The following is a 24,425-nucleotide window of genomic DNA, read 5'->3' on the forward strand; positions in this document are numbered from 1 at the left end:
CCTGGGCTGGTGGTCTTGGGTTCTACAAAAAAGCAAGCAAGCTAGTAAGAAACATTCCTCCATGGCCTCTGCATCAGCTCCTGCTTCCTGACCTGCTTGAATTTCAGTCCTGACTTCCTTTGGTGATGAAACAGCATGGAAGTGTAAGCTGAATCAACCCTTTCCTCTCCATCTTACTTCTTGGTCATGATATTTGTGCAGGAATAGAAACCCTGAGTAAGACAGGTCATATAATAGAAATTCTGTATTGTAAAATTTGTACCTTAGAAGTTCTATAACAAGAAAAATTGAGAGTGGCATAGTAAAAAATGAATATTGTTAGTAGATAAAACACTAAACATACATATTAAGAAGACTAGAAGATTTCTGGACTGCCAAACAAGTATTCGAGGAAAGGCATGTTATAGACCTAAGTAAAAGTGAGATTAAATTAACGGAAGAAAATTCTAAAACCTTCAAAAGAGGTATAACATATAAATCCTTGGCGCATGTAGAGTCCAAAAGAAGGCATTGGATCTCCTGGGAATTACACACGGTAACTTAGCCTGCCTGTGGGTGCTGGGAATCAAACCTGAGTCTTCTAGAAGAATATAAAATGCTCTTAACTGCTGGACCATCATTCCAGCATGAAAAAATTAATGTTTTAAAATTATTATAATCTGAATTCAGTGTTGTCTTTTATGAAAGTTTTCATCTTAGTGTATTATTTTAAAGACATTTTAAGTTGAAGGGGTCTTATATAAGGTTTATAAGTGGCAAGTACACAATTTGAACAATTGTAGAATAAAATATGTAGCCCAAACCTAAATTATTTTCTCAGATTTTGTAATAATTTTCTATTATTTTTATTGTTTAAAAACAATTTTAAATTAAAACATATTTTGATTCTATTCTTCCACTCTCTGAAGTCCATTCAGGTTCTCAACCCCCTCCTACCCAGACAACTTTAAGTTCTTTTTCAAAAAATAAACAAAAAGCCAATGCAAAACAAAATCCAAGAAAACAAAAAACAACACCCCAAGCACATCCCTACAAACGAAACAAAACAAAACAAAAACCCCCACAAACTGTAACCTAATTAAAGCATGCAGAATAACTATCAACAAAAAACAAAAGTATGGAGTCTATTATTGGTTGGTCAGTTCCTGAACATGAGGCCTCTAGAGAATGGTTGATATACCCAGGGTTACTCTATTGGAAAAACTGCTCTTCCCTTTGCCAGAAGGTGTAAATGGCAGCTTAGCATTCCCTTTTCCCCCTAATAGCTAGGCTTTCATTCACTCACTAATTCACTTTTCTCAAAATACAATAAAATAAAACAAATACTATCACTTCGAAGTTGGACAAGTAACAGAAGAAAGTGAGGTCAAGAGAAGGCACATGAATCATAAACTCATTTGTTTGCACTCAATGGAATCTCATGGAAACACTAAACTAGGAACCATAATATGTCTGCAAAGGATCTGGGGCAGATACTATGTGTAGTCTCTGTGCATGCTCCTTCAGTCTCTGAGTTCATTTGAGCTTTGCTCATGCTAATTCAGAAGGCCTTGGCAGGCGGTGGTATCACGCACCCATAATATCTCAGCACTCAAGAGGCAGAGACAGGCTTATCTCTGTGAGTGTAAGCCCAGCCTGGTCTCCAAAGAGTTCCAAGATAGCCAAGGTTACACAGAGAAACCCTGTCTCAAAAACAGAAAGAAAAAAAAAATAGAAGATCTTGTTTTGTGGTGTCCTCCTCTGTCTGCTCTGCCTCTTAGGCTCTTTCCACCTCCTCTTCTGCAGGGTTTCCTGAGCTGTGAGGAAGGAATGAGTTTGATGGAGACATTCGATTCAGCACTGAGTGTCCCAAGGTTTCCCACTCTCTGTTTAATATCTGTGAGTCTCTATAGTCGTTCCCATCCAGCGGGAGGTTGCTCTTCTGATGATGACTGTACAACACACAGATCTATAAGAACAGCAAAATATCAGTCAGAGTCATTTACCACTATGCCTCCCCCCTTTTAAGGCCTGTATTGTTTGTTGGCTTTTACCCTTGGTTATCTGGACACAGGTTGGTCACCCAACCATTGCTCAGTATGGGTTTCATCTCATGGAGTAGGCCTTAAGTCAAATCAGTTATTGGTTGATTGCTTGGACAAGTTTTGTGCCACCACTGACCTAGCATATCATGCAAGCAATACACCATTATTAAGCATTTGAGATTAATATGTATATCTTTTAGTAGCATATAGAATACCTTACTATACCAAAGATTTTAGAATGTAGGGGTGAAGACTCTATATTGGGGAATACCCTTGAATTCATTGTCACAGGAAAAGACTTTCTAAACAGAATACTATAAACATAGGCCGTAAGATCAACAATTACTAAATGAGAAAATTTTGAATTTTCACGGTGAACAATAATTTCATTTGGAGAAAGTGGCAGCCTATAGAATGGGAAAAGGTTTTTTTTTTTCTGACTATACACTAGATAGAAGACTAACACTCAAAATTTATAAGACTCTAGATATCAAAAACCAAATAGCCCAATCAAAAATTTTCTCTATATAGAGAACTCTCAATAGAGAAAAATTAAATGGCTGAGAAACAATTAAAGAAATGTTCAACATCCTGCCATCATGCAAACGCAAGTCAAAACTGCCTCGAGATTCTATCTTCCATCTGTCAGAATGGCAAGATCAATAACACGAGTGACAGTTCGGGCTGAGGAGGATGGGACTAAGAGGAACACTCATCCATTGCAGGTGGGAGGCCAAACCCACACTACCATTGTGGAAACCAATATGGCTGTTACTCGGTAAGATAGGATTCATTCCATCTCAAAATCCAACTATCCCATGCTCCTACATATACCCAAAGGATGCTTCATCTCACCACAGAGTCACTTGCTTAAATATGTCACATTACTACTCTAGTCAGAATACAGAAATTGGAAACAATATAAATGTCCCTCAACAGAAGAATATAAAAAGAAAATGTGGTACACATAAGCAATGGAGTATTACTCAGCTATTTATAAAAAATTACATTATGAAATTTTCAGGTAACTGGATGGTACTAAAAATAAACATCGCCAGTGTGGTAACCCAGACCCAGAAAGACAAATATGGTATGTATGAACTTATACGTGCATATTAGCTCTTAAAACAATGTTAACCATGCTCCAGTCCATAGAACCAGAGAGCGTATGAATAGGGTAAGGGACTGGAGAACACATAGATTTTGTTAAAAGGGGAATAAAATAGTTTTGGATTGAATGTTAAAAATAAATTGGAGATTGGGAGGGGAGATAGATTAGTGGGAGGGAATATGTGGAGAGACAGCTAAAATTGAGGGGTATTTGAGGAATAGTATGGAAAGTTAATACACTAGAAGCTTCTTAAAACATACACGTATATGAAAACGGTTTAAATGAAATCACTAAATAAGAAGGGATACAGAGACCCAACTGCTCATCTCTTGTCACCAAGCCAAGCTTCCAGTACCAGGTTTGGATTATATCTCATTGACTTGTTTGTGGGGTAGTGAAAGACACCCTGGTTCCCGGTTAAGGAGGTTTGAACCCGGGAGACCCTGAAATGTACAGTAGGAGTTCGCCTGACTCCCAGGAAATCAAGTGGGTCACTAGCCTGCAGCCCTCCATAGATTTGTGACCATCAGTCACGTAAGGGCAATGCCCCAAGCCCCTTCGCAGGTAGAGGATGTGTCCACAGGTTCAAGATACGTCTCCATTATTTTGTCTTTTTTTTTCTCCTGGAGCTGAGGACCAACCCAGGGCCTTTTGCTTGCTAGGCAAGCACTATACCCCTGAGCTAAATTCCCAACCCCCAGATCTCTATTATAATGAGGTACCTAAAGGCCTGGAGGCTTAGACAATGAAACTTTCCTTCCCAGACACTCCTCCCTGCAAAAGGTATTTAATCTCAGGTGCACTCTGAGAAGCGGAGGAATGTTTTACTCATCCACCTTCCAGACAATAAACACCTTGAAACCATGGACTGCCTCTTTTCCTGGGAACCACCACCGTGGGGAGCCATAGAGAAGCCCTTTGCCTACAGAGCTGCTGACTAATCTCCCCAGAAGACCTTCCTGCGCTCTCAGTGGCCTAGCTACCAAGGCCAAGACTGCTGACTAGCCAAGGACTCCCAGCAGGACCTGCCTGAGCTCCCCTTCCTTTCCCCTCCGCCCAAGGCTAGATCCAGCCCCGCGGGCCCCGACTCCATTCTCAGCTCTTCAGCAGCATCCCAGCGGTGCCTGGATACCCAAGAGCCTGAGAATCCAATGGTCCCGGGGCCTCCTTGCAGGCCCCCCGGGGAAATATCCCTCCCGCGCCTGCCCCCCACTCCCCGCCCCAGCCAGCTCCAGTTGTGTGCTGGGCTCAGACTACGCTTCCCCACCCCACCTCCCCAAGCAGTGTCCTGTGGCTTCTCACAGACCAACACCACCCTGCAGCAGAGTAGAGTAAGCACAGTCAAACTTCCCACATCCAGTCTCCCTGAGCAACCTATAGCAGAGCAAACGCAGGACAGCATTAATCCTATAGTTGTTGGCCAAAGGGGTTCTAATGACCCAGGATGGTGTCAAGACTATATAGGGTTTTTTTTTTCTCCCACAAACTCACATCAAGGCCCAAATGTTGAAAACAAAACTCATTGAACATGGAAACTTTGAACCGGTGCCTACACAGGTCCTAGACTTTTTCAAGTTAACAAGAGCTTGTGTCACCCTTCTGCCCATTCTCACATCACTACTACATTCTACCATGGACCACTTTCCTATGCCTGGCACCGCCTAGGCTTGCTTCTCTGTGAAGGTGATGCATTATGTATGATGCATCTACGCCTCCTTTTGCACAGATACATCATCCTTCACCCTACTGCAGGGGAGAAAGTGTGCTATTGCATATACTTACAGCTTCTTCATTTCCGCTGCTGTCTGCAGGCCCAGAACATAAATAAAGCTTAGGACTGCTAATTTACAGTACTGATAGTGACATACTATTATTGACTGATGCTTGATCTAATGATCAATCAGTTGATTGAGACAGAGTCTATTTCTGTAGACCAGGCTGGTCTGCCATGCCCTGTATAACCAGGCTTGATCTCAAACCTGCTTCAATCAATCTGCCATTGCCTAGCAAGTACTGGGAAGACAGACGTGAGCCGCCACACTCACGTCTGTCTTGGAGGTTATTTTTTATGTTAGTACCACCAATATTTTTGCTTATAGATGTCATTTCATAAACACATGCTAATAAATGTGTTTTTGTGGTGTGTGTGTGTGTGTGTGTGTGTGTGTCTAACCTATTCTATTCTGCTACTTTTGATTTTTGCCATAGAATCCATCTTCCCATCCTTTTATGGTAAGCTTCTCTCTTCACTCGTTATTCCATTGGCAGTTAAATGATATTTTACTGGTTGTTGTTTTTCTTTTATTCTACTAAAGTATTAATTCTAGATTCAGGGGCTGAGTTATGAAATAAGAAAGAAAAGAAGAGATATGGGCAAGCATTCAATCCCTAGAAAATTTATTATATCAGGACTAACTGAAAACACATTTTCTAATAAATAGAAAAGTGAATCATGGGGTTGGGGATTTGGTTCAGTGGTAGAGCGCTTGCCTAGCAAGCACAAGGCCCTGGGTTCGGTCCCCAGCTCCGAAAAAAAGAAAAGAAAAAAAAAGAAAAGGAAAAAAGAAAAGTGAGTCATAAGTAGACTACAAGATACTGAAAATGGTCAAGTACGTATCACATCTATTATTGTCTAAAGTTTGCAAATAGAAAAATAATTCAGACAAACCTGCATGGAAAGGAATGGAGATTAGAAAGTACGATTACGAGAGTTGAGAGAATTAATCTAAGCTATGTATTTGGAAACACTTTTAAAGTGGCATTAAAAAGGAGACTATGTGGTGACTCGCTCCCGGGTCCCCTCCAACCCTGTTTGCAGCAAGAAGTGCCAGAAAAAACACTGTGGCCTGGCCCCAGCACTCAGGAAGTGAGTAGGCAGGTAGAGGAATGATGGGAGAGAAAGAAGCTATCAAACAGGTGGTAGAGAAAGGGAAGACTAGAGAAGGCCAGTGGTTTGTGACCTATGAACTCAGGTGGAACAGGAGACACAAAGTGGGTTATGGCGCCTGTTCCTTGGGAAATGGCAAATTATACCATCCGTCAACAGAACTAGTAACAAGCCCAAGTGCCTATAGGTCCGTACCTTCTTCTTTTGAGAAACTGGCCACTATGAGTCACTGGGACTCACAGAGCTTTTAAACTGGCATTAAAAATGAATGTATGTGGTGGCCTGCATACAGGTACCCTCCAACCCCTCCAATTCATCTTCCCAGGTGAGGAGGGAGAACAATACCTGCAAAGTGGAGATCTACAATTGGCAGGAGATGTCCTGCTGTGTTTCTGTCTCCTCATTCTCCAATCTGCTAATCTTTCTAGTTGAATGTGGTGGCAGTTTAACCATGAGTATGGACGACTCTATGTTGAGTTATGGTTTAACTACTCTGGTTTGACTTTGCCCAGAGATATATTTCCCTTGAGTTCTTTGTATATATTGGGTGTTAGCTCTCTATCGGTTGTAGGATTGATAAGGATCTTTTCCCAATCTGTGGGTTGCCATTTTATTCTGTTGACAGTGTCCTTTGCCTTAAAGAAGCTTTGCCATTTCATGAAGTGATCTTAGAGCATAAGCCATTGGTGTTCTGTTCAGGAAAGTTTCCCCTGTGCCTATAGGTTCAAGGCTGTTCCCCACTTTCTCTTCTATTAAATTCAGTATATCTGGTTTTATGTGGGGGTCCTTGATCCACTTGAATTTGAACTTTGTTCAAGGAGATAAGAATGGATCAATTTGCACCATTTGAACCGGCACCATTTGTTGAAAATGCTCTTTTTTCCACTGGTAGGTTTTAGCTTCTTTGGCAAAGATCAAGTGACCAGAGGAGTGCTGACTCATTTCTGGGTCTTCAATTCTATTCATTGATCTACCTGCCTGTCTCTGTACCAGCACCATGCAGTTTTTATTACTATTGCTTTATAGTACAGCTTGAGCTCAGAGATGGTGAGTCACCCAGATTTTCATTTATTGTTGAGAATACTTTTCCATATCCTGGGTTTTTTGTTATTCCAAGTGAATTTGAGAAATGCTCTTTCTAACTCTATGAAGAATTGAGTTGGAATTGCGATGATGTTTCTATTGACTCTGCTTTCGGTAAGATGGCTATTTTTACTATATTAATCCTGCCAATCCATCAGCATGGGAGATCTTTCCATCTTCTGAGGTTTTCTTCTTTTTCTTTCTTCAGGGACTTGAAGTTCTTGTCATACAGATCTTTCACTTGTTTGGTGAGAGTCACACCAAGACTATTTTATATTATTCTTGACTATTTTGAAGGGTGTTGTTTCCCTAATTTCTTTCTCAGCCTATTTATCCTTTGAGTAGAGAAAGGCTCCTGATTTGTTAGAGTTAATTTTATGTTCAGCCACTTTGCTGAAGTTATCAGCTGAAGGAGCTCTCTGGTAGAATTTTGGGGGGTTGCTTATATATACTACTATATGCAAATAGTAATATCTTAACTTTCTCCTTTGCAATTTGTATTTCTTTGTTCTGCTTTGGTTGTCTAATTGCTCTGGCTAGAACATCCAGTACTATATTCAATAGGTAGGGAGAGAGTTGGCAGCCTTGTCTAGTCCCTGATTTTAGTGGGATTGCTTCGAAGTTTCTCTCCATTTAGTATGATGTTGGCTATTGGTTTGTTTTATATTCCTTTTATTATATTTAGGTATGTACCTAGAATTCCTGATCTCTCAAATACTTTCAACATGAAGGGTATTGTATTTTGTCAAAGGCTTTTTCAGCATCTAATGAAATAATCATGTGTCTTTTTTTTCCTTTGGGTTTCTTTACATAGTGAATTATATTGACCGATTTCCATATATTGATCCGTCCCTGCATCCCTGGGAAGAAGCCTACTTGATCATGGTGAATGATTGTTTTGATGTGTCCTTAGATTAGGTTTGTGAGAATTTTATTGGTTATTTTTGCATCGATATTCATAAGGGAAATTGGTCTGAAGTTCTCTTTCTTTGTTGGGTCTTTGTGTGCTTTAGGTATCATTGTAACTGTGGCTTCATAGAAAGAATCGGGTAGTGTTCCTTCTGTTTCTATTTTGTGGAATTGTTTGAGAAGTATTGGTTTTAGGACTTCTTTTAAGGTCTGATAGAATTCTGCACTAAAAACACCTGGTACTGGCTGTCCTTTTTTTGGGGTGGGGGACTGCTTCTAATTCCTTAGCAGTTATGGGACTGTTTAGATGGTTTATCTGATCCTGATTTAAATTAAATTTGGTACCTGGTATCTGTCTAGAAAAGCATCCATTTTATCTAGATTTTCCAGTTTTGTTGAATATAGACTTTTGTAGTGCGATGTGATTATTTTTTGAATTTCCTCAGTTTTTGTTCTTATGTCTCCCTTTTCATTCCTGGTTTTATTAATTTGGACACTGTCTCTGTGCCCTCTAATTTGGCTAAGGGTTTATCTATCTTGTTGAATTTAACAAAGAACCAGCTCCTGGTTTTCTTGATTCTTTGTATAGTTCTCTTTGTATTTTTTCTTGGTTGCTTTCAGTCCTTGGTATTTCCTGCAGTCTACTCCTACTAGGTGTATTTGGTTCTTTTTGTTCTAGAGCTTTCAGATGTACTGTTAAGCTGCTAGTGTATGATTTCTCCAGTTTCTTTTTGGAGGTACTCAGAGCTATGAATTTTCCTCTTAGTACTGCTTTAATTGTGTCCCTTAAGTTTGGATATGATGTGCCTTCTATTTCATTAAATTCTATAATTTCTCTTTTTATTTCATCCTTGACCAAGTTATCATTGAGTAGACAGTTGTTCAACTTCCATGTGTATGTTCTGTTGTTTTTGTTGTTATTGAAGACCAGCCTTAGTCCATGATGATCTGATAGAATACATGGGATTAATTCAATGTTCTACACCCTCCCACACCAGTAAATAATTGAGAAAAGTCCAACAGTTAAATCATATGGAGGCATTTGCTCAGCTTAGGTCCCCTCCTTTGACATGATTCTAGCTTGGAGAAAGTTGGAATCAACTATCTTAGAAAGTATTACACGTGAGAGATGATCAGGTTATTGGAGAACTATCAGAATATATTGTAAGACTTTGAATCTGTAACATTTAGCAAGGATTTCAAACACAAATTAATTTACAACACCAAGAAATTATCTTAATCACTAAGAGCCATCAAAATTTCAATTAAAAGGAAGTGTCATTCATGATAGTGAACAAGAACAAAGAACCATGACATTGGGTCAGCAGAAATTACAAAAATTGTATACAAAGAAAAATGTGGGCTTTCCTAAATAGGAATGTGGGCTTTCCTAAATAGGAATAATTCCTATGAATTAACATATAACAATATAAAATGAGAGAAATTACACTGAAAGGAATGGCAGCCTTCCAACAGTACTCTATAGCTAAAACCCACAACTATCCAATAAATTAATCATTGAAGATGCACACACTGAAAAAGAATCCTTGTATTCTTAAATTGGAAAACCTCAAATAATCAAAATAACTGTTCTATTGACAGTGATGCAAAGAGTTGGTATAATTTCCATGACCTTCTCTCTAGAACTAGCAGAAGAATCCAAGATGTCTGGAACAGTGAAACCTCATCCCTTGTCAGAGTCACTGTACCTCTTGACTTCAAAATACACCATGAAGAAGTAATTCATTACAACAGCATGGCATTTGCAGGACACAGACTCACTCATAAATGAGCAGAACAATAGACACTGTGATAAATCCATATGTCTACAGAAAACTGATTTTTCAATACGGGTACTAAGGACATACTCAGATACACTGAGAAAGAACAGTGGGCTTTTTTTAAATGAAATATTGTCAGAGAAATAGAATTGCCTACAAGGAAAAGAATTATCAATAACAACAAAGAGGCCCTCTTCAGAAAAGAAGAAAATATTCACAAACTCCATATCTGGGAGTTTGATATTTGAAGATACATAAGGAACTTAAGAACTAAAGAAAAATAAATTACTCGATTTTATGGATAATAAGCCTAAATAGACATCTATCAAGGGAGTCATACAAAGTGGCTAATATAAGGAAAAAAAGCTTACCATCAGTAATCATCAGGGACATACAAATAAAAGCTACCAGAAGAGAGCAGCTTACCTCATAAGAGTAGTTACCAAATAGTTATCAAAGAAACCAAAGAATGGGGCTGTGTGTATGTGAAGAAAGGAAACTTTGCTTCTTGTAGGTGAAATGTAAATTAGTATGGTCAGGGGACAGTAAGAAGGCTTCTATAAAAGGAAAAAAAACAGAAGTGTTATATAATCACGCTATGCTGTGTGTGTGTGTGTGTGTGTGTGTGTGTGCTCACGTGTGTGTGATATACACACAGAAATATGGAAAAGGAATCATTATATCGATTATGTTGAGGAGACAACATCTGGATTCCCATGTACTCTGTGGTACTATTCACAACAGATGAGAAACGAAGTAATGCCTGTTTATAACTGAAGAATAGATTAAGAAATTGTAAAGCATACACCTGTGTGAATATTATTTAGCCATAAAAAGGAAATTCTGGCATTGTCAACCACATGGATGTAACTAGGTGCTCATCCGCATTAAGAAAAATAATCTATGAACATAAAGACAAGTTCTTTATAATCTTGTTTAGACAAGGAACCTAAAAAATTGTGTCATAGAGTTGAGAGTAGAATGGTAGTTATTAGAGGCTGGATTAGTAGAGGGTAGGAGGAATAAGGAGTGGTTGATCAACAAGACTAAGTTATGGGTAGAGTTATGGCTAATGCACAGAAGGGTAATTATAGATAATGATTACAAGCTGCATTTTTAAAACCTAGAGGAAGAGATTTCAAAATTTTAAACATAAATGATAAGCATCTGTTTAAACAGATATGTTTAACCTGTTGTCAAAATGCCTTAGTACTCCATAGACATCTATAATTTTTATGTATCAGTTCAAATAATTCTAATTTTAATTTCACAACTTAAAGACATTAATATTTATAAAACCTCACTTGAATTTACTGTTTCCTGGAATAGGATTATGTATAAAAACAAGTATTTCTCTCAGCTTATTTCTAAAATGATAATTGCTGCTAGCCAATGCATGATTCAATTTGAAATGATAAACATAAAGAATATCTAGTGACATAAAAATATTACATACTTCCAATTAGATCTGTCTGGTGGTGTTGGCTTATCAAGTTCTCGGTTTCTTCTGATGGTGGTGTGGGTATCAGAGTTGGTATTGTGTTAGACATCTGCGGTGGTGATGGTTCAGGCAAGTTCTCTGACCTAGAGATACCATGAGAATTACAGAAATAAACTGAATACTGACCAAACACATTGGCAGCACCTTGCAATCACAGGCTATCAATTAAAATTAAAGACATTCATATACAAATCCTATTGAACACTTGACCAATATATTAGAACTTGCAAAATGTTTTTAATTTAACATAATGAGAGCAATAGTTTATGGTGTGTCTCCATAGAGGTCAGAACCTTATATCATAAAACTTATCCTCTGCTCCACAACCCTCGATTCACACATGTAGATATTTAATTAACATACTCCCTAGGATATAAAGTAGGCATTTAAAAATCACAGCGTTCAAACAGAGCTCTTAATCCTCTCTGCAAAGGTTATTCTTCCTCTACTTTTGCACATATTTGTACAAGATTTATTTAATGCTAAGACCCTTACCATGAGCAAGATAAGTCTTTCCTCTTTCTCCATAGCTGTCACTCAGGACATCTTCCTGTTCTAAGTATAACCTTAATCCTGCTCCCTCCTCTTTTCTGTTCCTTCTTATAAAGAGTTATCATCTGTCATCCAGACTAGTGCAACATTCTGTTCAAGATGCTCCTTCGTCCTTTTCTTCTAAGGCATCTCTTCCACATGCCAGTGAGAGAGACCTCTGGATTATTATACATGAGAGTGCTTCTTTGATTTATATGCTTCTGTGGCTTGAGATGGCACAGAAATTTCACAATATATTTTTAAATTTAAATATATGACAGGAAAGAGATCGCATGCTAATGGTTATGTCTATAGTCTCTGTGGTCACTACCTAGCATTTCCTGTTTACATTTACCTCCCATCACCCATGGCTGACCACCAGGGCAGCAGGAAACATGGCTGTGTATTTTATTCTATTAATCCTACAAAGTAAGCTGTTTCACCCTATGCCTCATCGGACCTACTTCAGGCTTCTAATTTCATCCTCTTTTGTTTGTTTTGTGGTTTTGGCACTCAGGTCCTCTCTCTACTGGTTGTCCTGACCCTATGCTCTCTCCCATGGAAATCTATTCTTAATAATAAGTCTTAAACTTGGACCGAAGAAATGGCTCAGCAGTTTAGAGCAATTGGTGCTTGTTCTGAAGACCCTGATTCAGTTTCGAGCATCCATATAGAATTTTCATAACTGACTGTAACTTAAGTTTTAACTCCCTTTTCTTGTCTCCACATACACCATACACACACACACACACACACACAGAGAGAGAGAGAGAGAGAGAGAGAGAGAGAGAGAGAGAGAGAGAGAGAGGCAAAACAAACAAACACATAAAAATAAACAAATACATTCTTTAAAAAGTCTTATACTTAATTTACTATTTATAAAATGCCTGTCTACTTTTATTGACTATCTGATGTCTGAAAATGTCCAGCACATAGAAATGAGTTTTCCTTGAATATTCTCTTCTTGATAGATTTTTCCAGACCCCTTAGAATTAAAAAGAAAAAAATCCCCAACTAGATCTATTGTCCTTTATGTCTCTGTCACATCCAGTTATACTATGTCTTACCTCTTCTTTTGGAAATGAATATAGAGAACGACACTGATGACACATGAAACGAAAGACAAAATGATGAATGCTATTGTTGCTACCATCCAGTTTACAAGAGGATTCGTGGAACCTGAAAAACAAACCAGAACATCTTGTTTCTCTGCTTAAGCTGTGCTGCTATCCTGGAGCCTTAAACTTGTAAAGCTTTCTTGTCTTGCTACAGCTTCATTGCCATCAGACTAATTCTATGAGAGGCTTTGTCATTACCACGGAATGAAAAGTAAGATCCCAGATGGCTTCTCTTTATAATTAGGAATGCACATGCTTTTCAGCGAAGCACTGTGGCTTCACCCTTGGCTGTGCCTATGAGATTTTATCTAGTTTTTACTATTCTTTTCCAACAAGATACTACATAGCCATTTGAGATAGGTGGAGGAGACTGAACGTGAAGAATTTTGCACAGAAAAATGAATTTTTTTCTGAGGTAAGGTAACCCCAGCAGAAAAAACTACATAAGGAATTTCACCAGAATGAGAAATTCACATCCCCAATATTTAACATAAAAATAAGCAAGGCATAACCTTCTTCTCCACTGATAAATTGCTTATTATTGACATTTGCATTTTAATAAATAATTAAAATCAACCTTAATAAAACAAACAAAATATTTATAGAAGATACTTATGGCATTTAATTCATAAAATCCAGTTTTATGAATTGGGAAGAACTGACCAACCTTAGTTTCAATATAAAAACAAAATACAAATAATTATTTCTAATATTTCTTGTGAATCCTTATAAACAGCATTAATATAAAATGGTTAAATGAAAAGCAGCAAAACTATTGACATAGGCTTCAATGTGAGGAAACAGACCTAGAACACATGTAAAATAAACAGAAGAATGAAGCTCCCGGGATGAAGGATAGAGACAATGAGTGAAAGAAATGATGGAAGACTTTCATGCTATTATTCCCAGATACAACTGAAAGGAAAAAATACTTCCTCAAAATAGGTAATGAAGAAAAGTCTTTTTAAGGACAAGCAATTTTAGCCCATCAACCTCCAAGTTTGGGTGGAGCAGGGGCTCAGGGCTTTCCACCTCCTTCTGTTGAACTGTTCCCTACTGATACATCAGGGAAACGGGAAACCTTGCCTCTAGTTGTGTATCCAATCCCCTGGTGACACCCACTCTCCAGTGGCTATTGCCACTAATGGCCTTGGTTAAAATAAGTGAGTCATAAGGCCAAAAGTCATGAACCTGGAAGAGTAAGCCATGGGAGGAAGAGGTGTGGAGTAGCATGATTGGAGTGGGAGGTACATAAGAAAGGAAAGTCAAGGAATCAGAATTCATTGTCTATGTGTGTGCGAGTTCCAAAGTTGTATCTTAACTAATAAAAATGAGTGATTTCTGAGAACAAACTTTAAATTAAAAGCTTGCGTCTCAAAGGAAGGAAAATACCATCAAAGTACTTGAAGAAGATGTTTATACAGTCTCTCAGATAACATGAAGAAAAGAAAAATAATGGATATTAAGATGAAGTAAAAACTTAACCTAGATTGTTAAGCATATTTTTAAGGAGTTGTTTAAAAAATGAAACCATTGAAAGAACTAGAGGAAATTTTCCATGAATGAGAATACATTCAGAATTTGCTGATGCTTAGTGGTTGATTCTCCTTGGTTCCTGGGCTAATGTGACCACATTATGGGAAAGTTACACATTTCTCACTAGTTTTTATAGTCCAGCTGTTAATCATCCTATCCTAATATTGAAATAGAGTAGACTAGGTCTCATTAACCAAATTATATCATTGCCATCTATCACCTCATTCTCATTATAGGAATTTCATGAGAACTGTCAATATACAGGAGTAGGAACATGACTGATGGCCAGAAGTTTACTGCACTCTTGTGTCACCAAGTGAGGGCCTACAAACTGGAAAAAAAAGGGAAGGGAAAATGCACAGAACTTCCTTACCCTTCTTTTGATTTTCAGGAGCTGCTTGTCTTGTCCATGTAGTTCGAAGCATGCTACTATTTTATTTGATTTTATTATAGAATTCAGAGAATGCTATTCTATTTATCTCAAGCATAGTGCAATTAGAATTAGTTTTGTGGTCTATTCAATCTTTTAAGCCTTCTTCTCCCTTGAAGAATAATTTGGATCTCTTTGTTGTAGATTCTGATAGTGAAGCTCCTTATATGTCAAATGTTCATACGTAAAGCAGAATTTTGCCCCAGTGGTGTTACCATAGGTTGGCATCTGAAGTTCAGCAAACATGAAGACCTCAGCCTCTACACACATATGTCTTTCAGATTCTAGGGTATTTCCAAGGAAAAAGTGGAGAAGGTGAACCCCTCTAACACATTTCTCCTACTAGCAATCTTTGCTTTGTAATGGCAAAGGTCATAAGAAGGGGAATATTTCACTGGAATGGGTACCTGTTTTCCTTAGCATTCTGTAGCCTGAAATACATCCACTAATTTGAAAAATGTCCAGAAATCAATATCAAGGTAAACAAGGCTCAAATGAAAAGCTGGTGGTGTGCAGACAGCACAGAATTTATGAAGCCCTGCAGCTGAGTGCTTTGGTGGCCACTGGCAATCCAATGATGTTTTGTTTCATAAAGGTATTCATAGTTCCAAATAATTTGTTCATATATCAGTGTAGTAATGCACATGGCAAAGTAGTTACTAGCTCTCTAGGCTATGGAATGGCATTTCTTCTTGACAATACAGAATAGTGAATGCTGATTGGCCTGCTCCAGAATTCTCAGGTACTAGGGAGTGTCTTTTGCCATAAATCAAAATAACATCTTGGAAGGTAACTAGAAGAAAACTACAAATTCTCTTCCAGTTAGAAAGTATAGAGTTGAAAATCTGAGAGAAGAGTGTGTTAATACTCTTGACTGTTGAAAAAAATCAGAAAAAACTTTTAATTAGTGAAAGCCTTGCTATTTGGTGATTTTGTTAGGATACTCCTGATATGTTCAAATGTTATCATATTTTTACAGTAGGTTAGTCATATATTACCCATAATGTGGAGTAATAAGTATTAATTATTACCAATATCATGATTCACTCAAGCCTGTTAACAGATACAGCCATCAGCAATGGGTGATTTCCTGATGGGTGATTTCCACTGCTATTATCTCGATTGCCCATGGGGACAAGGCTCCTTATAGTGCTGATAGTGTTGGTGAGTTGGAACAAGAAACAAGCTGGCAGAACAAGACTTGTGGGGCTTGGAACACAGTAAAGCTAGCTTGGTGGCAATGGTAATATTGGTGGAAAGAAATTATCCTACAAACTATGAGTAAGAGGGGGCTAATGTATAAATAATTAGAGAAACTTAGAATAGAATGATGAGATGTTATTGTTGGTATTATGTCTTAGCTCCACCCTCACAGCTACCTGGAACAGCCAGGTATGCTCCACCCCACAGTTGCCTGACTATAAAGGGGATTGCTTGCCCCCTCCTTCCCCTCTCACTCATCTCTTTGTTCTCTTCTCTTTCCTGTTCTCCCCCTCTTCCCTGTCCCTTCTCTCTACCCTCCTCCCCCCCACATGCTTATGACTGGCCTTTCCTCTCCTCTCCTCTTCTTTTCTCATTAAACCTCTCCATGTGAACCATGTTGGCTTGGTGTGCTTTGTCTGAGTGTGGGCCATGATTTAAACCCTAACTGGTGGTTCGTACGTGGTTTTTGATCTCCCTGTGTCTACAAGGCCTGGTGTCCTGCCTCCGCTGACTGCAGGGCAGAAGATAGCCCTTTCCCACAGCGGGCCTCCGCAGCCACCTCTGTCCTCAGTCTGAGGTCTCTAGGCTTGGGCCGGGTGCTCACCTGGGCTATGGCAAGGAGGAATGGAGACACATGCAGTTGCTGCCCCTCCTAAGCCACACGTGCATCCCTCCGGTTCATTAGTTTCATCTGCTTTGCTGTTGCACACCACCACCTGCTGGCTGCTATGGGACTCAGGACTTCCACCACTTGAGTTACTGCATCAGTTACTTCAGCTGGCTCGCAAGCAGACTTCTCCGTGAGCCACTGCCCTCAGTGGTTCACCACATTGTGCCAGCTTTTGCCGCTTCACCACAAGGTTCATCAACCACAAGGTTCAACTTTCCCTGCTACCAAACTGCAGCTACAATTTCCGCACAAACAACAGCAGATGGGTAGGCCTATTCTGGTTGGCAAGGAGGACCCCGATTTCCCAGATAAAGCCTGGCCAGTTTTTCTGAGATTATGGGAATTTCCTTAGACTAGGGATAGGACCTCAATTACTGGGTGGAATTTCCCTTGAAAGCAGTTCCTCATTCCCCTTTCACACCCCTCTTGCTCCAGGTTCTCACTGACATGAAATCCCAGGCCTGGGTAGGAATGCTTCTGGAGGGTCTGGGACCCGTCGTTTATGGCCTCCAGATGTCTCAGTGATGACTGAGACACCTGGCCTGGCAGAGTGCTTCCGTTATTGAGATTAATCCTTCTCTGTGTTCCTCTTGTAGCCCCACCCAACTCCTCTTAGCTATGAAACAGGCACCAGATGACAGTACAACTCTTGGCCCAGCTAACAAACTACCTCCTCTTCGCTGCAGGCCTGCTTCCTCAGTTTCTCCTTCTCACCAGGTTACCCCAGAGTCTCCTCGATCGACCTCTCCAGACCCCTCCCCTCCTGTGCCAGCTGCAGGATGCTTCAATCTCCCTACACTGGCACTTACTTTCACCCCTCCTATCACCCTCTCCAAGACCATAGCAAAACCCCCAAACCCTTCATTGCCAGAGATATCTGACTGAGCACCAGTCCTTCGGTTGAGAGAAGTAGCCAGTGTAGATGGGCTCATCACTGAATGAACTTTCTCAAATAGTAAACTGACTGGGTTCCTACACCTCTAACTCATCCACCTTTATTAAAGAGTTCCAGTACATTACCCAGTCTTATAGCTTGACTTCCCAAGATGTACATATGATCCTTACTAATAATTTACTTCCAGAGGAACGTCGGTGACTTTGGGAGCAGGCGAAAATACATGCAGACAAGATACATCAGACAGATGGAACATACCCTATGGGATTTGAGGCAGTACCTGATCAAGATCCCCAATGGAATTATAATTCCACAAGTGGTATCCTAGCCAGAGATAGGTTTATAACCTGTCTCCTGGCCGGTCTCTGCAGGACAGCCTTAAAGTTAGTGAATTTTGAAAAACTACAAGAGGTCATCCAGGAAAACCCATTTTAATTTTTTTAGAACACTTTACAAAAGCTTTATTGCAATACACTAATTTGAACCCTGAAAATACAGAAGATAAACAACTTCTGATGACCTATTTCTTTTCTAAGAGCTATCCCGACACAAAGGGACAAACATAAAAAGCTAGAGAGGAGGGCCTCTAACTCCACAGGCAGTAGTTTTGGTGCTGGCCTTCAAGGTGTACCAAAGAAGAGATGAGAAGGCTCACAGACTAAAATACCATATGCTGGCAAAGGCTGTCTCACCAGCATAAGCCACTGCCCAGAACTTCTAAGGCGAAGGAACCACCAGGCTCCTGCTACAAGCATGGTTGACAAGGTCATTGGATAAGGGCTTTCCCTAATTTCCACAAGTCAAGGAGCTATGTTCTAGGTACCATCAAGAGGGACACTAGATGTTGATTGCCCTCGTGTTGCTCAGGACAGGGGGACATCACATTCACAGAACCCTCCAGATGATCTCCTAGGTTTGGCTGTGGACGGCTGAAGGGGCCTGAGTTCCCTGGACCTGACCACTGCCATCACCAGCAGAACCGTGGGTAACCATCATAGTAGGTGGGTAGCCCATCTCCTTCCTCTTGGACACTGGGCCACTTACTCGGTTCTAACGGAGTTTTGGGGGCCCACATCTCTCTCCCATTTCCCTATTGTTGGGGTAGGGGGACCTTACCTTCCTCACCAAACCCCACTGCTTGGCTGCATTTTTAGGGGTGTACCTCTCACCCATTCCTTTTTGGTAGTACCAACATACCCAGTCTCCTTATTGGGAAGGGATCTTCTAGCTAAATTGGGAGCTTCCATTTCCTTTGCTCCATCCATTGGCCTGAACTCAAGCTCTCCAGTGTTAAGACATGGAGATGCAGCTCCCAGGCAGGGTCAATAAGGACTGGTGACAGGTGCAAGTAGGGGCTGGAATGTCACCCTTGAGAAGAAAATGTTTTTCTCACTTGACCTTAAACTGTGTTCTGCTGTGTCCTGTTTCTGGGGAAGCAGTTCTCATGCTTTCTTGGTAAAGGCAAATATACTTTGATAATAAGAAGAGGGGTGACTTGTTATGTGAATATTTTGAGAAGAAACCTTTGTTTAGTCGTATTTCTTTGTTTAGTCTTGCCTCAGTTGTTCCTGATATCGTGGGAATAACGATTTTATGGTATCTTGCCAAAATGGAAATTGTAGTAATGCATATTCATATCTATATAAGGATTAATAAAGTTTGCAGCTGTGTGCAGTTGCTTCTGCCTTTGCTCTGCACCCCCTGTGTCCTGGTTGTGTGCAACTGTACCCAGGGCCCCTAATATACTAGACATTGACACTCCAGCAGCCCCTCTGCTCCTTCTCCTAGCTAGCCAACCTACTAACACAGACATGTTGTTTTCTTTATTAGCTTCTCAGGTAGACCCACAAGTTTGGGAAGTCTAGAACCCCTCTGTTGCTAAGCAGTCTTTCCAAATAGGATCTGGAAACTGCTTTCTCTGTCTTTTTGTCATGGCAAACTGTTTTAAGACATCCAGGACACGTTCTGTAGGACAAATTCTTCCTCTGCTCCACAAAAATACTTATCTTAAAGAATGTTCATGTTGTTATCTCTGCTGTAAACTTATAAACTACAGGAAACCCACTCAGACCTACCTCTCGTGGGCCAAATAGACTCCACCCAGAAAAGTTCATCTGCCTAAAGTTCCCACTTACTGCCTCTTCCAAAGAGTGGGATTCCTCTGGGTTTCAAATGTACATCTAAGAAAAAATGTTTTCCTTTCCTCCCAAATGTGCTTAATCTTATTCTCTAAACACACACACACACACACACACACACACACACACACACACACACACACAGTAGTAGTCAGAGATTATGATCACCCTATTCATGCTCCACCATCCTCTATAATTTTCTTTTTTAAATTAAGGCAAAATGGGGGGAATGTTGGTATTCTGTCTAAGTTCTACCCCACAGCTACCTCTTACTTTGTTCTCTTCTCTTCCCAGTTATGCTCTGTCCCTTCCTCTAGTTGCCTATGTGCTGAGAATGAGAATGAGGTACCACTGACTGTACCTCCATATCATGTTCATGGAAATTTGGTTCTTAATCCAGATGAGGGGATTTATGAAAATAAATCCTAACAATTTGAGACTATGAACAAAATCAATACCTCCATATCATGTTCATAAATTTATCTTAATATGAGGGGATTATGAAAATAAAGCCAGACTTTAGACTATGAACAAAATCAATACCACTCTTTTGAAGTTATGGAAACACAGTTAAAAGAAACCAAGAATCTCCAACACTTGATCTAAGGGTCTGATGAAGATCGAAAATGACAGTCTTCTACTGCAGGAAATGGAGGTTCAAAGTTCGTTAACTGATGAATAGTTACAAAATCATGGAAACAAAAGACCAAAAAAGGAAAGTTGTAAAACAATAAAAGGACTAGTGTAAAATTAAAACCGTAAAATAATAAAAGTGGTTGTTTTGCAAGTGAATAATATGGACCACTTTGAGTTCCAGAGTCACCTGGTTAGCTTGAATCCAAACTTCCCCGTGTAAATATTAAAAAGATCTGGATAAATTACTTAAAACCTTTTAATATACGAGAGACTATCAGTCATAGATCTAGTAAGAGAAAGCATCATCCAAGTGTCAGGTTAGACTCTTAGGAACACATTTCACCAAAAATGTACCAGTTATCAAGTTCAAAGTTAAAACAGAGCAGTTGAAAACCAGGCAGAAATGTAAGCAATCACACTGAACAATAAAACCTGGAGGTAAATATTGTCCAGGGATAGAGCATGATATCTACTTTAGTGTTAAATCTCCATAGTTACAATCCAGGAGAGAGGAATGAAGCAGAAAGGGGCCTCTGCTTTTCAAAGACTTAAGCATATATTTCCATTTTTTTTTCAGGGCTAGAGATCAAACCCAGAGTCCTACTCATGCAAGCAAGCATTGTCTCACTGAGCCATAACTCCAGCCCTTTCTTGCTTACTCTTAACAAGATTGAGAAAATTATCCCTTACCACAAACACTCAGACACAGCAAAAGTAAATGTCCTTTGAAGGATAATATTACAAAACCATTCACTTTAAAATTTTATGTACAATTCCATTCACATGAACTATATATCATATTTGTGTATATGCATATATGCATGTATGTTATATGTCTATGCAATATGTTATATGTGAATATACACATGTGTGTATATGTATATATGGATATGTACATATGATATATACATGCATGCATGTATGAGACACAATTTATAGGCTTTCTTGATGTGGGAACATAAAGATTTGATAGATATTAAAACATATAGAGTATTACATAAATTACCCATTCCTACCTATTATATAACTATATTGGTTTTGAAAACAGAATAATAAATATTGGCAGCGATGTAAGCAAAACCCAAATAGACTTACATGGCTGTTAAGAACTTAAAATAGTTTGACCCCTGGCAGCTTGTGAAAATACTGGACATTTTATCTATCATATAACCCACAAATGCGCTTCGGGTTCATTATTACCAGGGAGCTGAAAAATATCAATATATGTTTATGTAAAACCTTGTGCACAAATGCTCAAGAGGAATTTTTCACAGCAGTCAGAAATATAAATAATTCAAGCACCATTTAACTGATGAATTGGAAAATGAAGAGTGGTGCATCTATACTGGAGAATACTTTTGACTCATGAAAATTGAATTATTGATACATGTCACCATGAGTAAACACTGAAAACCCACTTTGTGGAAGCCAGCAATCCAGAATAGCCACATACTGTAGAATTGCATTGAAAGGAAGTAACTGCAGTCGATGAATCCATCGGCATAGAAAATACGTTAGTGACTGCCAGGTAGTAGGAAAGCCATTTGCTTTATTCATTGGGGATTTTTGCTACTGCAAAAGGTGTTTGGTTTCTTCAGGAAGTAGTGGAGAGGTTCTGTAATTAAACATCCAAGGTTGCTGCAAAGTAATTAGAAAACACCAACAAGCTACAGATGATACCCTTTAATATGGCGACTTCTATCTTAATAAAAACAAATTGCCAAGGGAGCAGGAAGACCTTGGCACACAGAGGTGTTCTATGATGTCTTTACTAATGGCTGTTAATTTTGTAAATATATTAAAAGTTATTGGCTCCTATTCTATCACTGAATTGTATGCTCTACAAGTGATAGGAAAACACAGTTGTTAAAAACAAACAGGAAACTTAAAAATCTCAGTTGTGTCTGCACTTTCATGGACATAGAAAAGAAACCAGAATAAATCTTGAGGTTAAGAGTGAAAAACTACATAGCCCCTTATGTGAAGAGATAATAGTCATTTCCTACAAGAGTAATGAAAAATAGTAACCTGCAGATTGGAGGCCTTCAGAAAGGTTGTGTTAGTGGCACCTGCATTTATACCTAATGGGCAGGCTGAAGAAAGAGAATTGAAAATTGAAATCTAGCCTGGACTGTAGAGTGAGCAGAGTGAGTTCAAAGCCAAACCCAGCAACCACATAAGATTTTAAAATAAATGAGAGAGAGAGAGAGAGAGAGAGAGAGAGAGAGAGAGAGAGAGAGAGAGAGAGAGAGAGAGAGAGGGGAAGGAAAGAAGGGAGGGAAGGAAGGAAATGAAGAAAGCAAGGAAGAGAAAAAAGAGAAGCAAAAAGAAAAGAAACTCTGAAGACACTCCAATTTTGGTTTTGAGCACCTGTCTGGCATATACAAGGCCCCTGGCTTCCAGGAGACAGGGCGGTGAAAGAGGACAGTAGAACAAAGTATTTTTATACACATTCTTTGTGTGATAACTTAACAAAGAGAAAAGTTAATGAAACAATATCAAAAGGAACAACCTACAAGACATGCTTAGGTCATGGTGGCATTCCCTTGTGAGTAGCTGAAGGTCATTGTAATGAGGGTGAGTCACTGTGACAGCACCACAGCACCAGGGATTTTCAGGAGTTCCCTTTTGTTTACATGGTGCATCCTACCCTGCAAAGCCTTCCAGTTACTGACCAGCTCTGTGTTACATGTTGGTCCCCCGTGTTGGGTTTCCTAGCCTTTTACTAGAGCACTTAAGTCACCTGTTAAACTGTTTGTTATTTATAAATAAAAAAAAGATGAGAAGAAAAATCATACAAGCCACCAGGGTGGAAAGTGTGTCCCCAAAGAGCAGTACCCAAGCTGAGAACTTGCTCTAGACAAGAACTTTCTGAACAGAATCCAACAGCACGCGGTCTACCCCAAGGACAGATAGATGGGACTGTGTGAACTAGAAAGTTTACTTCATAGTAACAGAATCTATCAGAACAAATGGTCCACAGCCACATTTCATTTCAGACATGAGCTAACACCCAGAATTTGCAAAAGAACTGAAAAACATACAAACAAACAAACAAACAAACAAACAAACACCCAAGTGGCCAGTCAAAAAAATGGGCTAACAAAAAAGAAAAAACACCAACGGTCAAGTGTGTGTGTGTGTGTGTGTGTGTGTGTGTGTGTGTGTGTGTGTGTGTGTGGTATATGTGCTTGTATATCCGTGTATGTATATATATATACTTATTAGTTTTATTTAACATCCAATTTATGATCATTTCATATGAATGAGTGTTTTGTGTTTTGCCTGAATGTTTCTTTGTGTGTGTGTGTGTGTGTGCGTGTGTGTGTGTGTGTATGCATGCAGGTCTAATTGTGGTTAAAGTCTTTTTAAAAAACTTAGAAAAGAGAATGAGAGAGAGTAATATTATTAGGTGATGCAGTGGGATCAGGGCACATGGACCCCTGAGTCCTGGAAGAGGAAATAAATCTTGAGTGAGGAAGCTCTAAGGCAGGAGGTCTCAGTGGCAAGGACATGGTGAAAATGGGAGAGAAGAAATCACAAAAACTCACTTGGTTTTAAAATGTTCTAATATGATATACTGATTTGGACAAGAAAATTATTCCTAATGATATTTGCCTATCCTTGCAGACCACAGCCTAGCATAACTGTTATCAGAGAGGTTTCATCCAGCAACTGATAGGAGCAGATGCAGAGACCCATCGTGAAACACTGGGCAAAGTTCTAGGAATCTCTTGGAATAAAGGAGGAAGGTGGTAGGAATCAGAGGGATCAAGAACACCAGAAGAACATGGTTCACAGAATCAACTTCCCGGGGTTTATAGGAGCACACAATCTGGGGGCCTGCATGAGTATGGACTGGGTCCTCTGCATACATGTTATGGTTGTGTAGGTTGGTGTTGTGGGACTCAGGGCTGTCTCTGACTCTTTTGCCTGTTTTTGGAATGCTTTCCTCCTACTGGGTTACCTCAT

The 24,425-nt window shown here is 39.4% G+C and overlaps 1 protein-coding gene across 1 annotated transcript in view; it reads right to left on the reverse strand.

Moving 5' to 3' along the window:
- Positions 1–224: 224 nt before the first annotated feature.
- LOC116898877 (OX-2 membrane glycoprotein-like) overlaps positions 225–24,425 on the reverse strand; it is a 29,392-nt gene continuing 5,191 nt past the window's right edge. Inside the window, exons 4-6 of the mRNA XM_032900249.1 lie at positions 12,895–13,006; positions 11,252–11,379; positions 225–1,948 (exon numbers count right to left, since the gene is read on the reverse strand). Coding sequence (XP_032756140.1) covers positions 1,887–1,948; positions 11,252–11,379; positions 12,895–13,006 — 302 coding nt within the window. The 3' untranslated portion in view covers positions 225–1,886. The remainder of the gene's footprint in view (positions 1,949–11,251; positions 11,380–12,894; positions 13,007–24,425) is intronic.

Source organism: Rattus rattus, chromosome 4, assembly GCF_011064425.1.
Source record: "Rattus rattus isolate New Zealand chromosome 4, Rrattus_CSIRO_v1, whole genome shotgun sequence".
Taxonomy (NCBI): domain Eukaryota; kingdom Metazoa; phylum Chordata; class Mammalia; order Rodentia; family Muridae; genus Rattus; species Rattus rattus.